The sequence below is a fragment of the Oryzias melastigma genome, linkage group LG5 (genome assembly GCF_002922805.2).
Source record: "Oryzias melastigma strain HK-1 linkage group LG5, ASM292280v2, whole genome shotgun sequence".
Lineage (NCBI taxonomy): Eukaryota > Metazoa > Chordata > Actinopteri > Beloniformes > Adrianichthyidae > Oryzias > Oryzias melastigma.
In genome coordinates, this window is record NC_050516.1 from 18,042,203 (window position 1) to 18,057,701 (window position 15,499).

The window sequence follows — 15,499 nt, forward strand, 5'->3', positions numbered from 1 at the left end:
ATCTCCTCAATCTGCCCTCTAATGGAGTACACATGATGCGTTTTGAACCCAAACACACTACGGTGTATGTGCCATTCCTTCTTTCTTCTGACCTTTCATTTACCTATTTGCAAAAGCCCACACACACATGCTTTTCAGGTGAAGCTGTGTGGCGGAAAGAGGCAGAACGAGGCAACATGCAACAGATCAAATGCACAAAAGGAGGCGGATGAGCAGGCTGCTCAAAGAAAATATTAGTAATCGTTCCGTGCTGTTGCTCAATTGCTCTCCCTAAGAAGTAATCATACCTTGCTGTGCCTGCGGCGGCCCAGCTGTCCACATGCATTTTCTACAGACTCTAACCTTGCGCGGTCACTCTCCTCCCCCATTTGCGATGGGAGGGAAAAAAAAAAAAAAAACAGCCTCCCTTCTCATTCTTAGTTCAGCCTCAAAACAAAAACATCAGGTGGTTTCACTCAGTAGCCAGTTTCACTCAGGGAGGCAGTCCTGTAATGTGAGGATTTTTATACACTTCAAGTACTTGGAAAGTTCTTACATTCCTGATTGGCTGCATAATATAAACTTCAAACTCCACACGTATAAACAAGATGATGTGCCCTGAGCTCTGCTTTCAAGCCTCACTTGTAAAACTGTCATCTTCTGGTCAGAAATGATCATTTTCCAAACCCTGAAGGCGAGGAGTCGATCAGAAGTAGGCGTCGTCATCCAAAAATACAATTGTTACCTCTGCTGAAGTTGAAATGTCTCTGAGTAAAATACAAAAAAAAAAAAAACTATCCTCCTGATTGTTTCACAGTTGTTCTGATCATGTTTCACTGTTTCACACTTACTCAGAGAAGTGTTTAGTTGAAGTAGTGTGATACATGAGAGGTGAGGAGGAAAAGTAGACAGCTTTCATAAAGGCTTCAAACTTTTATGTATTGCTTGATTTTCAGTTTAAGGGTTTATTCAGACTACACATTTGCTTCGCTTACACTGAACCTGAGTTAGTTTCCCCTGATAATCCGGAACAAAGTTTCATTTTAAATACACCTAAGTGGACTCTGGTCCGGGACCAGGAACCGCTCTTAGACCCATCTTTTGAGGTGGTCTCGGTTCATTTCCAGTCGGACTGAACTTCAATTTGCTCTGGGATTCCTTTGTCTGAATAGGCTTGGAGCAGAATAACTGGACCAACTGGACCGTAGCGTAACGTTCAAAATTGGTGGGTGAAGAATAAAGCTTGAATAAGTGAACTAACCCAACAAAGATTGCAAAGTTTATGACTTGAAATATTCCTTCTCATACCACACCCTCATAGTTCCTGGCCAATGACCAAAGACATCTTTAGTCATGTGGTTTTGTTTACAAGCTTTGGTGTGGAGCAGAAATGTCGTGTAGACGGCAGTTTGAATACAGACCAAATGCAAGGACTCAATCTGGACCAAATTAATTGGACTGAGTCTGGACCAATGGACTTATCCTATCTGAATACACCCTTTAAAAGCAGTTACTTTGAAGCCTCTACTTCATTTCTTAAACTCAAGACTAGGTGCTGCAATTTTTTTGAGTTTTTACCAGTGCTGGATAATTTTTGATACTGATAAAAAATATTTGAATAAACCTTTGTTTTTTCTTTTGAATAATAATAATAAAAAAAACTTTTTTTGAATTAATCATGTATAATGTTCTATCCCATCATGTATCACAGTCATTTTTTAGATTTAATCATCACTTTTTTATGTTTATTATGTGTTATATCCCATCATGCACCAGTGCTGTTTTACAAGAGTTGCAAACAACACGTTTCTTTTGTCTGAGACTTTAAATTGCATTCATGGCCGGCATGTAAAGGTTTGCTTTATGCGTGCTGATATGTTCACAGTCAGCCTGGCCTTATATTACAAGCAGATTAACTTCAGCCGGACTCATCTACTATCATAACTTTGTGCAATAAAAATGTTTGTAAAATTATTGTGCATCCTGACCTATCTCTAAATACAGAAACTATTTATTCAGTGTTAATGAAGGCTTTGCACAATGTGGCAAAGCAACTATATTCTATAAAAATAGGATAAACAGCACGTTAAACGACATTTGAGGCTGTGGCTTCAGAAATCTCAAATATGTAATCATAGATGAATAGGAATTGAACACTAAACACACACTGATTTTGATATGTTAATTCAGTTTAGTTTTATATTTGTTCTTTGTCTTATCTCTGTTTTATGGTGTCACGTGTAGTTTCTTCCTCTTTAAAATCTATTTTATTTCTTCAATAACATTGATCTGCCAGGGCTTTTTATTTATCTGTTTTTTTTAAGTTAATTCATATATAGTTTCCTTTTCTTCATGAATACATGCTTAAATGTTCATAGTTATATCGCCAAATGAGTGGTTCTATTTTATTTGATGATGACTAACTATATTATGGTCTCCAAAACCAAGCTTACGCCAGATGAATTATTTATGTGTATGCATATTCTTGGCTTTTTAAAAGACCATAAAAATATATTATTAATGATGCTACAAAATGGTTTTGCTAAACAGACGACATGAAAAGTCCAAGACAGTTTTGGCTCCTAGATAATGAAAAAACATGACGAAAATTCTAAACTAAGGTTGGGTGAATTCATTTTAAATATATGTAAAAATATAAAAAAATCTTCATACATTAGCCTGTAGGTCCAGTTTAAACATTTTTATCCACAGTTTCCTTCAATTATGTGAAGAAACGTCTAGGAGGAGCTTTTTTAGTGACAGACACAAACTTTTGTAAAGTTTCATGCTCAATTACAATAGTAAAAATTAAAATCCTAGAAGTTTAAAGAGAATATATAGATAGGTTATGTTTTTTTTTACTTGTCAGAACATGGGCCTGTGCTACCTTCGACATTTCTTTGGCAGAGAAAATGATTATTTGATATTAAATGTTAGAAAACCTAGAAAGCAAATATAAGCCAAAACATTTTAGTAGGAGAGAAAAATGGTTTCAAGAATAATATGAAATTAAATGTATCACGCTTTCAACATTTTGAATGTCTCAAGAGACAAAAGCTGAAGACTTTGCTTTGGTTATCACCGTCACTTCACATCATCAGAAATCTATGAACAGATCTCACAAGACCCATAAAAACCAGATGATCTCATAAAGCTAAAACCTTTATGTGGCCAGAACGGAGAAAAAAATGTCAAAACAAGCCTTGCAGGAGTCCTCATTGTCTGGGAAAGGCTTTGTGATAAAGCATCAGGGGAGTGTGTCACCTTTAAATGTGTTTCTTTTGGAAATGAGGTCATTTTTACATGCAGGGCCATTAACTGCTGCAGCGTTTTGCACGTTGCATTATGACCATGTGCAATGGGAAAAAAGGGAATACAAACTTAAAAAAAAATGTGTGGTGTTTATGTCAAAATCTGTCAGGCGTTATTTGTAATTCCACTGTTACATGCAGCCTGTCTTATAGGAACATGCTGATCTGAAATATGCTTGAGAGTCTACATGAAACGGAATAGTTTTTGTTGATGCACAAGCCTAATACTTGGAGTCAAAAAGCACGGAGCGCACATTTCTACAACTATAAAGAGTCCACAGTTTCTAAAAAAAAATGGAAATTAAAGGTGTTTTTTTTTTAATTCTAGTTACAACTAAACTACTTTAAATAGAACATAGATAACATAATAAATGTTTACTCAGAAAATGTGTCTCATTGCAAATGTGAAGCAAGTTTCCATTTAAATGGCACTGGGTGCAAAAAGGGTTAAAAAAAAAACATTCTATAGATAATATCCTCAATTATATTGCTTTGAATAAGGTATATTGGATTATTTGCTTTTGTGGCTCTCTGTTAAAGAAAAAGGTAAGTAGTAAAAGAAAAAAAAGCTGAAATAAACTAATTTAAACTTAATTCAACTCAAAAACAGTTGAAAGACAGTACGCATCACAAGTCCACAGAAAACCAGTTGGAGGTCTATAATTATTGACTACTTACTACTAATTAATTACCGTTTGATTTATTGATTTGTTAAAAGGGGAAGACAATACAAGTTTTTCTTCTCTCTGTTCTCTTCACTTTTATTTGTTTTCATCATGCTTGAGTTTACAACTCAAGGTTGTATTACATGTTTTTCCATTTATTGAAAAAAATGAAAATGAAATAAAAAAAATATGAATGTAAGGTGCATTTTCTTCTTTTTTAAACAAATACAAGTATTTTAAGTACACATTATGGTTAGAAAAAGATAGTAGAAGTCACTGAGTTAGCTCTAATTTAATCATGATTAGTTGGTCACAAAATTCTCACTCAGATGCACCACAAACAGTCAAATAAACTGATTTTATTGCCGCTGACACGACACTACATTTACTTAATTGAGATGATCCTATGTGACACGGGTGTATTTTATTTTGAAAGGAAGTGTTATGAACACTAGTTATAAACTATGTCATATTTAGAAAAATAAACCCATTTTCTCTTTGTTTCTGTTTCATTAAAGACAATAAAACATTTATTTATATTTATCCTAGTAACAGTTAAATAAATGCAAATCAGTGTCTTATACTAAAGGGTGAATGAAGTAAGACTTTGTAGCTGCTACTGGGTTGTTGTTAGGGGTTTGTATTGGGAAGAGTGTGGCGATACGTATCACGATACACGTGTCATGATACAATATTTATCCCAATGGATCTCAAGACAGTACCAAATAATATTTCACTACTTTTCTCAAAATTATGACTAAAGGATGATCTGAATATTAATGCATTTTTCACTAAAGTAAAATAGTAAAATACTTATTTAATGATTAAAGCATTAAGCTCTGCAGATGTATTTCATAAACAAGTTGCACTTGACTAAGCACACTCATGGTGCTTTTATTTTGGTAATTTAGGACATATTTAAATGGTAAACAAATGTAAGAATGAACTACATGTTTGCTTTAAATAATTGTTTAAATATTGCCTTGGCAGTATTTTAAATCGATACAAGTATCGTGATATTTCACCGAATTGATATTTTCTTACACTTTGACCTTACAAATTGACCTGAATGGCTCTTTTAGGTGTTGAAGGTTGCAGACTCTGTTGTAACTTCTATCACCATTTCCCTCAAACTTCTGATACCAATGCACAAACAAATGGCTTTAAATAAGAGGATATGCTCCATTGTGATTAGGATGCATCAAACAACAGTTGCCCAATTATGTGCTTAAAATTGACAAACTATCTTGTAAATAGCTCAAGTACATCCTTATCTATGTTCTTTTGTGCATAAAATATTGGCTCATTTGACCTGAAAGTATTTGAGTTTTTTTTTTCAATAACCTTAAAGCTCTTTCAACTTTTCCAGACTCCAGGTTTTCTGTAAATATTTGTGGACCTGCGCTGTGTCACTCTGCTACCATCTGGACTGAATGTGTGAAGACCCTGTCCTCTCACCCCATCCCATTTCTTGGGAACTGAATAGCGTGACATCACTGGGGAGAAAAGGCTGAACAAAAATAGCTGGACGTTCAATTTCCCAGCCGTGGGCCGCGGATCAGGCCAAACTAGGGTTCACAGTGTGTTTTGAATCCGGCTAATATCTCCACTAACTTTTTTTTTCTCTCTTTCTCCTTTTTTTTTGCTGTTTTGTCATCCGCTTTCTTCCAGACTCTGTGGTCGCGGAGGCAAGGTCACATGCTCTCCCCTTGGCAGTCAGCTGTGTGCGGAGCTCTTGCAGGTGCAGAGGATTATGTGCTGCTTTGGGAAAGAGGCGGATGGGGGGGAGACTGTGGACTTGGGGAGGGATAGAACAGATATCTGGAGGGATAGATGGTGAATTGATATTTAAAAGGAGAAGACGAAGCCCTTTTCTATGATTTTAGTTTTGTACCAACAGTGATCTGTGGACAAGTCAGATTTAATCTACACTCAGATCTGGGAAAGACAGGAAAACGAGCTTCTACTCTTCTTTTAGTTTTTACAGGCCATCATTAAGCTGACATCTCAGCAGAGATGGTTCATTATTGCAGTTCTCAGTCTTTCCAGCCAGTGGACATCACACCACAGCAGGTTTATGATCCTGTCTCCGCCTGGATGAGTATCAGGGGAGCGCCGACGAGAGCAGGGATGAGTGGGGCCAGTTTTCTGCAGCTGTGCGACCTCCTGAGCACTGGAGCCTGAAGCAGGTTAACCAAGAGGAGTGAGGGAGGTGAAAGGGAGTGGATTAAAAAGATGGATATGAAAATAACAGCTAGGATTTTTTAATTAACTAGTGAGACAAGAAAGTCTAACTGATACGATTCATGAGGTTTTTTTTGTAGCCAGAAGCTCAATCCTCGGATATAAATTCCACAAACAGGTCGAGGTCACAGCCCAGTCTTCAAAATATTATTATAGTCCAGAAAAGAGTTTTAAAAAATCCAAAATCTGATGTTTATCTGATGTGTCCATAGAAAAGTTCTGGACTAGAAACATGGCTCAGAACAAAATAAACAAAAATTGAATATAAATTACAGAAACAAAGTATTTGTCCTTTAAAATGTTGATGTTTTTGGTTATCAGCTTTGAAATAATCCATCTTAATATTACACAAGAATAACATCTGCAAATACAACATTTTAAGGGTAATTGTTAAGCAAAAAGGGAAACAATTCCAATGCCAAAAATTACCATACTCTGCAAAAACTGTAAAGTAAAAAGACCCTTGTTTCAAGAAAAAGTTTCTTTTCTGTCTTGCAGGAAAAATGTTCCTATCAAAACAGTTATGGTGATAATATAATTTTGGTTTGAAAAACATTTCTTTGAATAGATTTTTTGAAAAAATGAACCAATATGAAAAAATGGTAGTCATAAGACAATCTTTCTTACCCTATTGGCAGATTTTTTTTCTATATATTAAAAGATAATTTTAATTTTTCTTTTATTTTTCAGGCCTTCTTTTTACACTGTAGAAAAAATATGAATATTGGGATGTGGTGCAGTTTTTTTAAAAGTTACATTTTTTGGACAAATTCAAGCCTCATTATGCTGGATTTACAAAAAAAACCCCAAAAAAACATGCTTTATGATTTCAGAAAATATCGCATCATGCTGCCAAAGAAGAATTTGTGTGGTGAAACGATTACTGAAAAGATTTTTATGTACTGACAAACACAGTAGGACAACTTAAACATGAATTGATAACATTTTAAACAGTTGAGATCCTTCAAAATAAATAACCAACTAACCAAAGTAAACCAAAAATTTAACAAGGCCTGAGTCAGTTGTAAAAATCTAAACTACATATTTTAATAGTAAATGGTATCTCTTTTCTACTTTATTAAAGGGTTACACAACAGCACAGTTGGAGGCTGATTCCACACTCAGTCCAGATTTGAAAAATGCAAAAAAAAAAAAAAGCAGAGTCAGGGAGGTGTGGTTTGACAGTGAGGTTAGTTGAGATAACCTAGTCACTCTACAAGCCATGCTAAAGCTAACACGATCACGACTGACCGTTACAGAATCAAAGATGAACAGGGCTTTTATACTGGAGCTGCAGACAATGATGACGTGAAACTTCGGAAATGACATGGGACTTAAACCTGTTGACCAATCACAAAATTCAACTGTACTACAGTGACGGTTTTTGACTTTAATTCCAGGAATTAAACAAAGTTTATTTTAAATTGTCAAAAATGTTTTAAACCCCCATTTATAGGGTCAAAAAAAGTTGGTTAGGAGTTTAGTTACCCTTTAGGAAGATCTAAAGTGGTCACACTCATACTGATGTTGGCTCTTCTGGCATCATCCTTTAACCACCAGGAGCAATGTAAGGTGCAGGGTCTTGCTCAAGGGCACTTTAACACATGGAACCTGCTATTCTCCTACCAGAGATAGATCAAATTGTCTCTGCACCATTTCATCATATCCTGACTTAAACAATTAAAAGAAAATATAATTTCCTATCAAACACGGTGGAGGGAATGTGATGGTCTGGGTTAGACATGCAGCCAAAGGACCTGGATGTGTATTATAAATGGTGTAGCTATAAATTCTTACCTTAATTTGGAAATTATGACCTCCATAAATTCCTAAGTGCACTTGGGTTCAGCTGCAGACAATTTCAACAGTTTTGCACACAAACAAAAGTATATATAATGAAATTTCAAAAAGCTTAATTAAAATATGGTCAATTGTTGCAAACCCTGGAGAGCATTTGGATCGAAGCTAACTTTTTTATTTAAAGGGTTTTTACTAAAAGAACTGCATGCAGGGATTTTTTCTTCCCTGAATAATAAGGATAATATAGATATTTTGCATTTAACATCTTTGACTTTATTAATTATACAGGATAATTTTCACATATTTTAAAATATGTTAAAATATTCAAACTAAGCATATTATCTTTTGTGGCATTTGTAGCTTTTAAAAGCTTAAATACCCAAACTTACGCTGAACTCTTGCATATTTGTACAAAAATAAGAGCACATTGAACTTTATTATGTGTTTGCTACAGAGTGACCTGGCTGCTACACTTTTTATTGTGATGAAACATTGAAGCCACAACTCAAAGGCGTATTTTCTGAAAGGCATGGCAGGCCAGAGCGTGGAGCAGTTGTCGGACATTTATAGCTTTCACTCTATAACTCTTCCTTCGCTGAAACGTGCCAGACAGGACAGGAAGATTGAGGTTAGCTGCTCTGGGGTCGATATTCAAATAGAAGTGAAAGAGAGGGAGAATGCGGCGAGGACCCAGAAGAGCAGAGACGTGGCGCTGCGCCACCACTGGCTGGACTCGCTCCACGGTACGAGGAAGAGGAGAAACTGGAGAAGCGAGGCAGACGCAGCAAACAGAGGAGGTGATTGTGAGCAGGAAAGAGGTCTCGAAGCGCGTCTTGATCTGTCAGAGGATGGGCAGCCCGGGTACAACGGGAAAATCAGTAGTAGAGGGTGGGTGTGGTGGAGGTTCAGGGTGCAGCGGGTCCAGGACAGGACTCAAGTTCCCATCCCTCCGTGACCAAGCTGCCGTCCAAGAGGGATCCTCAAGTTTCACTCACTTCCCCTTACATCGCACTTTGCACTCTCTCCTTCACTCATCTATAATCTGCCTGACACTGGAAATGCTCACACGGGCGCCTTGAATCATCCCCAAGATCTCTGCTCAAAGTCTGCCTCACAACAGGCCTGACCCAGAGGCGACCTCTGCGTGAAAACTACCCTAGACAGGACCACAGATTTCTGTCCAGCTTTTACAGGATCTCTTTATCGTCTGCAAACTTCTTATCTGAATCCTCCGGGAGTCGCTGAAACATGTTAGATTTTGAAGCCTGCATCTTCCTGCTATATCTGACATCGTTGCTGTAACACACTTATAGACACCTCTGGACTATTTAGTATGTTTCTATCTTAATGCAAATTATGTCATTAAAGTTTCATCATAAATGAAAATAGATCTGCAGTCAACAAACGTACTCAGAAAGCTGTTTTCTGAATGCGTGCCTGTGTGTTTTCAGGGGCCGTCTCTGCCTTCGTTACCACTCCGCTTGACGTTGCAAAGACCAGGATCATGCTAGCAAAGGTACACACACTTAAACACAGCCAGCAGCGCTCCTCCTCCCCTGGCAGCTGCCTTTAAACACTGCTGTCAGGTGATGCCTCGCAGAGCCGAGCGGCCGGCGTGCAGGACGGAGAGCGGCGAGGCAGCGCAGGGACAGCGGCGGACTGCGTGCACATCAGTCACCTGGTCTGGAAGACATGTTTGTACACATGGTTAATGTTAAAGCGGGGAGTCACTGCTACACTGGAGTTTCCATCCACCCCTGCTGTGCAGCCGTGTTCCTCCTTTCCTTTTTTTTTTTTGTTTCTGGCGCTATCAAACTGTTTGTCTGGCTTCCCTCACTATGTTCTGTGTGTGTGTGTGCGCGCAAAGGGTAACAAGTTCAGAGTTACCCCAATGAGCCCCCCCACAGACACACACAGACCGTCCTTGGAGAAGACACAGTGTTCCATTTCCACCCCTGTTTGAACTAATGAGATACTGGAATTAGTGAAGCACTCTGACAGCTCCGTCTCTGCTGAGAAGATGTTGGCTGGAGGTACAACGCTCAGCACAAAAGCTTCCAGTAAACATTATCTGAAGGCAGCAGCTGTAGTCTGACCAGCAGGATGGGGGCGGGGCCTCTGTCCTAACTTTATGAGCCACATTTTTAAATTTCCTCAAGGAACTACAGAAAAAACACATTTTGTTAAAGGAAAATTCTACTTTTTGAGATTTTAAGTGCATTCTACTGTTCATTCCTCACTATAAAAGTGGTATTTTGATCCGTTCATGCATTTTAGAGTAATCCTCTAAAAACCTGCGCTATCTGCAGCACGAAAAGAAGCGAGTCGTACTGTGCTGACGTCAGCACTATTCGAACAGCCCCCTTCAGGAAAAATCTGTGCTGCAAGCTCCCCTATCTCCATGGAGCTGTGGTGCTAATGTAGTCATCCCCTGTCAGAATGTGTATCCTGGCAGGGGATGACTACCTTGGCGCCACACCTGTACCAGGAACCGCTCTCTGACCCATCTCTCAAGGGGGTCTCGGTTCGTTTTCAATCAAACGTAACTTCTGTTCGCTCTGAGTTTTTCTCAGTCTGAATACGAAAGGAACCGAGAGCAGAACTGAACCAAAACGGCCACCGTACCAGACAGTCACATGATGTAAACACATTAGAAGTTAGGCGAGCTGCGGACAAATGTAGAGCATTAGACTGTCACGCTGGCCAAAAGGAGATAATTGGTACAGAACTTTTATTTTAACACCACTAAAACAAAAAGAATGTGGCAGGCGCACACTCATATTTCATAAATAATTTGTTTTTTAGTGTTCCGAAGTTCAAATATGATCATATATTATAGATATATAGTTTATTCTTAAAGCCTGAAGAAAATCATGGTATGGCCCCTTTAGGAAAGTTTAATATTTGAAGTTTAAAGTGCGGAGTCTGTAAAGGGACATCAAAGTTAAAAAAAAAGGATTTCTGGTATAAACTAGAAAAGTATCTGGTCCTCACCAGTAAGTGTAAGTCGTGCACACGTGAGAACAAACACGCGCATGGCGCCAATCGATCAAAGCAGGTGAATCCTCTACGCCACGACTTTGGAACTTTCTGGTACTCACCAGAAACTTTTATGTTCTTGAAAAAACCAGTGGGGGTGAGTAAAAAATATATCCATCCATCCATCCATCTTCTTCCGCTTCATCCGGGACCGGGTCGCGGGGGCAGCAGTCTGAGCAAAGATGCCCAGACTTCCCTCTCCCCGGCCACTTCCTCCAGCTCCTCTGGGGGGACCCCGAGGCGTTCCCAGGCCAGCCGAGAAACATAGTCTCTCCAGCGTGTCCTGGGTCTTCCCCGGGGCCTCCGCCCAGTGGGACATGCCCGGAACACCTCACCAGGGAGGCGTCCAGGAGGCATCCGGACCAGATGCCCGAGCCACCTCAACTGGCTCCTCTCGATGCGGAGGAGAAGCGGCTCTACTCCGAGCTCTCTGCGGGTGACCGAGCTTCTCACCCTATCTCTAAGGGAGCGCCCAGCCACCCTCCGGAGAAAACTCATTTCAGCCGCTTGTAGTCGGGATCTCGTTCTTTCGGTCACGACCCAGAGCTCATGACCATAGGTGAGTACTGGAACGAAGATCGACCGGTAAATCGAGAGCTTTGCTTTCTGGCTCAGCTCTCTTTTCACCACAACGGACCGGTACAGTGACCGCATAATCGCATAGTCCTTCAAAATCTACTAGAATTACTTGATCGTGTTAATGTTTAAAAAGTTACAGTATGTTAAAGATTTTATGTAATGTAAACTTGTACAGCAGCAGGTCTTGTCAAGCCCAGATAGAGATGTAGCAGCTCCTGATGCTATTAGAGGAGGGGACTTGGATCGCACAAACGGGAGGAAATGTGGGTGCTGGAATGCGTCACATCAGTTTCCTTGTGACAACACGTAGAATGAAAGGCCGGTGTTGTTGGTGGGCTGGTTGGCACGAGCTGGCACGCCGCGGTGCCCCTTCCTTCCACCTCCACCCGTGTAAAATGCTCTTGTGTGCCGCGGCTCATTTCAAATGTCTTGCAGAGGACTTTGCGATCTAGAGCTGCTGCAGCTGCATGAAGATGTTTTTCAGCAGGTAGACAGGGACCGTGTGTCTTCTGCGCGTGTGTGTTTTGGACACCTTTTTTCCCCCGTTCCCTCGTTCCAGAGCGGTAAAGGAAAAGAAAACTTGTCAGCAGAGGGGGAGAGCCATTCCTCAGGCACCTGTCTCCAACAGAAACACGGGAAAAGGGGCTGTTTTTCCATTTAAAATAATGAGACCTCACTCTGTTTAAACACTTCGGCCTCCTCCTCCTCCTCCTCCTCACTCCAGATCTTTCTTCTTCTTCTTCGCCTCTCTAATGAAGACTGGCCCCATCCCGCAGCTCTTCATCCACTCTGATTGATTCAGAGCTCTCTGGCCAGCTAATCCCTGCAGTGTAAATATAAACTCCAGATTGATGGAGAGCACGCTGAGTGCGTTTCGAGGTGTGTTTCCGAGCGTGTGCTCCAGTGCTGACACAGCTGCCCTTAAGTGAAAAAAAAAATTTTTTTTTGTTTTTTTAAAAAAGCTCTGAAAGGCCAAACAGGGTTTCCATCTGTAGAGCCGGAAGCAGAAGAGACCATGTATCCGTCATCGCACCTCTGTTTGCTCTCTTTCTCCAGGCGGGGTCGACCACAGCGAGCAGCAGCATCCCCCTGGTGCTCTACGACGTGTGGAGGAGCAGAGGCCTGCCGGGGTGAGCGCGCCCGTCGTCTGATCAAACCAAAACCATCCCGTTTGGAAAGACGATTTGCTCGAGCTTGTTCCCTTGCATAATCACATCTGATGACAGAGCGGCCGCTCTGACTAAACTTACAGCCGCAGCTGAAATATTAGACGCATAAAAGCTTTTCCTGCGGGATCACGGTGCCGTCGTATTGATTAAGGTGTTATGAGGGCCTTTATTTGACGGGTTTGATGTGTTTATGACCATGAGACAAAGGACCGGGTCTCGTGGGGCCACACAGAGCACTAAAACTAGCCTTCAGTTGGAGAGAAAAAAAACCTCCACAGTTACAAGCCAACTTATAGTTTAGAATTGAGTTTGTTTGACGAGGCTTTGGGGCTGGATTACATTTAAAGATAAATGAAAAATACATATAAACCTCATTAACCTTCATGGAGGAGGTGGAGTTCAGAAAAAGTCCATGTGGAAGCTCAAAAACTCCACAACTTTTCTTTTTTTCTTCTCAAATTGAGGAGGTGAAGTGCGAGAAGAAAGCGAAGACGGCGGCTGAAATGCAGACACAAAGGAGGGTGTGTGCTAAGTAGAAGGGGAGGGGTCGGCGCTGTTGTTCTGGTTGCTGCACTGATGCATGCCTGATACAAATTGCTGGAGCTTTAAAGCTGTAATTATGGTAATAAGCCCAATTGCAGTGTAGTGAAGCTCTAAAGTGCTTCCATGTGTCGACTGTGCCCCGGAGACCCGGGGTTAGCAGGGAGCGCTCTCGCCTCCCCCAGGAACCTGCGAAATGACCAAACTGCACCCGGAGTCGTGTCAGAACGCAGCGCTAATAGGCAACATGTCCTCGGGGCTGTGTGAGCGGCTGCTTATGCAAACCACGCTGGAAAAAATGAAAACATGTTTGGAGAGCAGAGAAGCTGCACGTTTAGCCCTTTTTCATAGTTACACAATTTGAAGTTGGCTGGTTTTTGTCAAGGTCAGCGTGTGACTTAATAAGTGCAAAAAAAAAATCGTTATAATTGCACAGAAGGTTGTAAAATGTAAGAAATTTTAGCATTAAAAAATCTGTTTCTTTCACATCTTCTAAGCTTTTGTTGTTCCTTCTTGTTTTTTGCAAGTTTAACCAACACCGACTGCAGCAATAAATCCGTTTTATCAATTTATTTTTGGGAAAATCTGGATTTAATTTTCCCAGCATCCTGCTCTCTTGGGCTTCCGTTGTTCGGAGTAAGGTTGTTCTCAAAATAGAAACACTTCTGTTTTATAGAAGTAGTTTAGTTTTGCAACTTTCAACTTGGAGGAACAAACAGCAAAAACTGTTAGAAGGCTGTCGCTTGGGGGAGTACGACGAATTTACTAAAACACCTGAGAGTGCTGCTCTCTGCGAGATGCTCACTATTTTTACTGCTTTTATTTAGTTGTACTTTGAATTTAGCTCATCTTCCACATAATATGTTAAAATAAGAGCCCTAGAATGCATCTCTTGATAAATTAGCACTTTTTCTTTAAAAAGGGGACAAGTATATTGCACTGTTGAGCATGGCAGTGGTAGAGTGATGGTCTGGGGCTACTTTTGTCTTCAGTGTCTTAATGATTTATCATGGAACTATGAATCTGCACTTTACCAGAAAAGGTCATGACCCTAAACTGAACAGAGCTCAGGGTTTTTAATAAAATAATCCTTGAATTACATTTTTGATAATTAGCTTTAACCGGTTAAGCTCGCCGAAAACTCTCTAATGTGGCTAAATAAAAAAAAATGATGACCCAGATAAATTAAATGGGGACTATTTTCAAATATTAATAGAAATTTTACAGCTTTTATGTTTGAAAAACAGCATTTTTATGGATAAATATTAGTTAAAAGATTTGAATCATGTAGGAAGATTAATGCACCAATAAACAAATATGTGTGCCATCATATTTTTTCAGATAATCTGCAGGTATTTTAAGTAATTTCCTCCCAACAATCAAACATTTGGCCGCATGCCTTTTGTGTCATGCCCTGGATTGTGTGCATTTGACCCAGACTTTCCAGCTGTGAGCGTTCGGCGCAAGCTGAGACGTTCCGACTGCGTGCTGGAATGAGCCGTATATTCTTACCTTGTTAAAAAGCAGCGTTAGAGGAACTCCAAAATAAACAGAAAAAGTAGACAAACTAAGAAGAGTTTAAAGGACAAAATAATCAAATAATGAAAATAAAAATATGTGAAATCTTCATTTATTTCTGTCATCACTTAACGTATTTTGATCAAGTCAAAATGGTTTTAATTAACAATTTCTTTGTTCATATTTAAATTTCCTACCTCACTACCCATATTTTGCTCTTTTTCTGAAACTTCCGTTGCATATTTTGGATCCAGTGGAAATGACCGGTTAATATTCCAAACCCTAAAGAAATAAAAGTGCTGCAGATCAGCCTGGAGCTGCTGAAACTTGACCCTTCGCAGCTTTTATGACAAAAGTTTCCAAATTCAGTGCTGGGCCTCATTCTTTCTTATAGCTCTTGGACGACAGTGAAGCCCTGGAGTACTAGACGTACTTAGAAAGTATTTGCAAACACACAAGAATTAGTGTGACTGCAGCCGAGGCAGGTTTATTTCTGTGCTTCCTTCCAAATAGAAGATTTTCATGTGTTTTATTGTTGAGGTGCTGTAATGTCTCTGTCATCCTCTTGAACTTTTTCCATGTTTTCCCTGTAAATTTAACCCACCTCCACATAAAAACATAAAAGTACATTTATCCTTTAAAATGAGTTCAACTG

The 15,499-nt window shown here is 39.8% G+C and overlaps 1 protein-coding gene across 1 annotated transcript in view; it reads left to right on the plus strand.

Annotated features, from left to right (window-relative positions):
• slc25a26 (solute carrier family 25 member 26) overlaps positions 1-15,499 on the plus strand; it is a 57,952-nt gene that overhangs the window by 37,702 nt on the left and 4,751 nt on the right. The window contains exons 7-9 of the mRNA XM_024269680.2: positions 5,627-5,696; positions 9,451-9,515; positions 12,674-12,747. Of these exons, the coding sequence (XP_024125448.2) occupies positions 5,627-5,696; positions 9,451-9,515; positions 12,674-12,747 (209 nt within the window). The remainder of the gene's footprint in view (positions 1-5,626; positions 5,697-9,450; positions 9,516-12,673; positions 12,748-15,499) is intronic.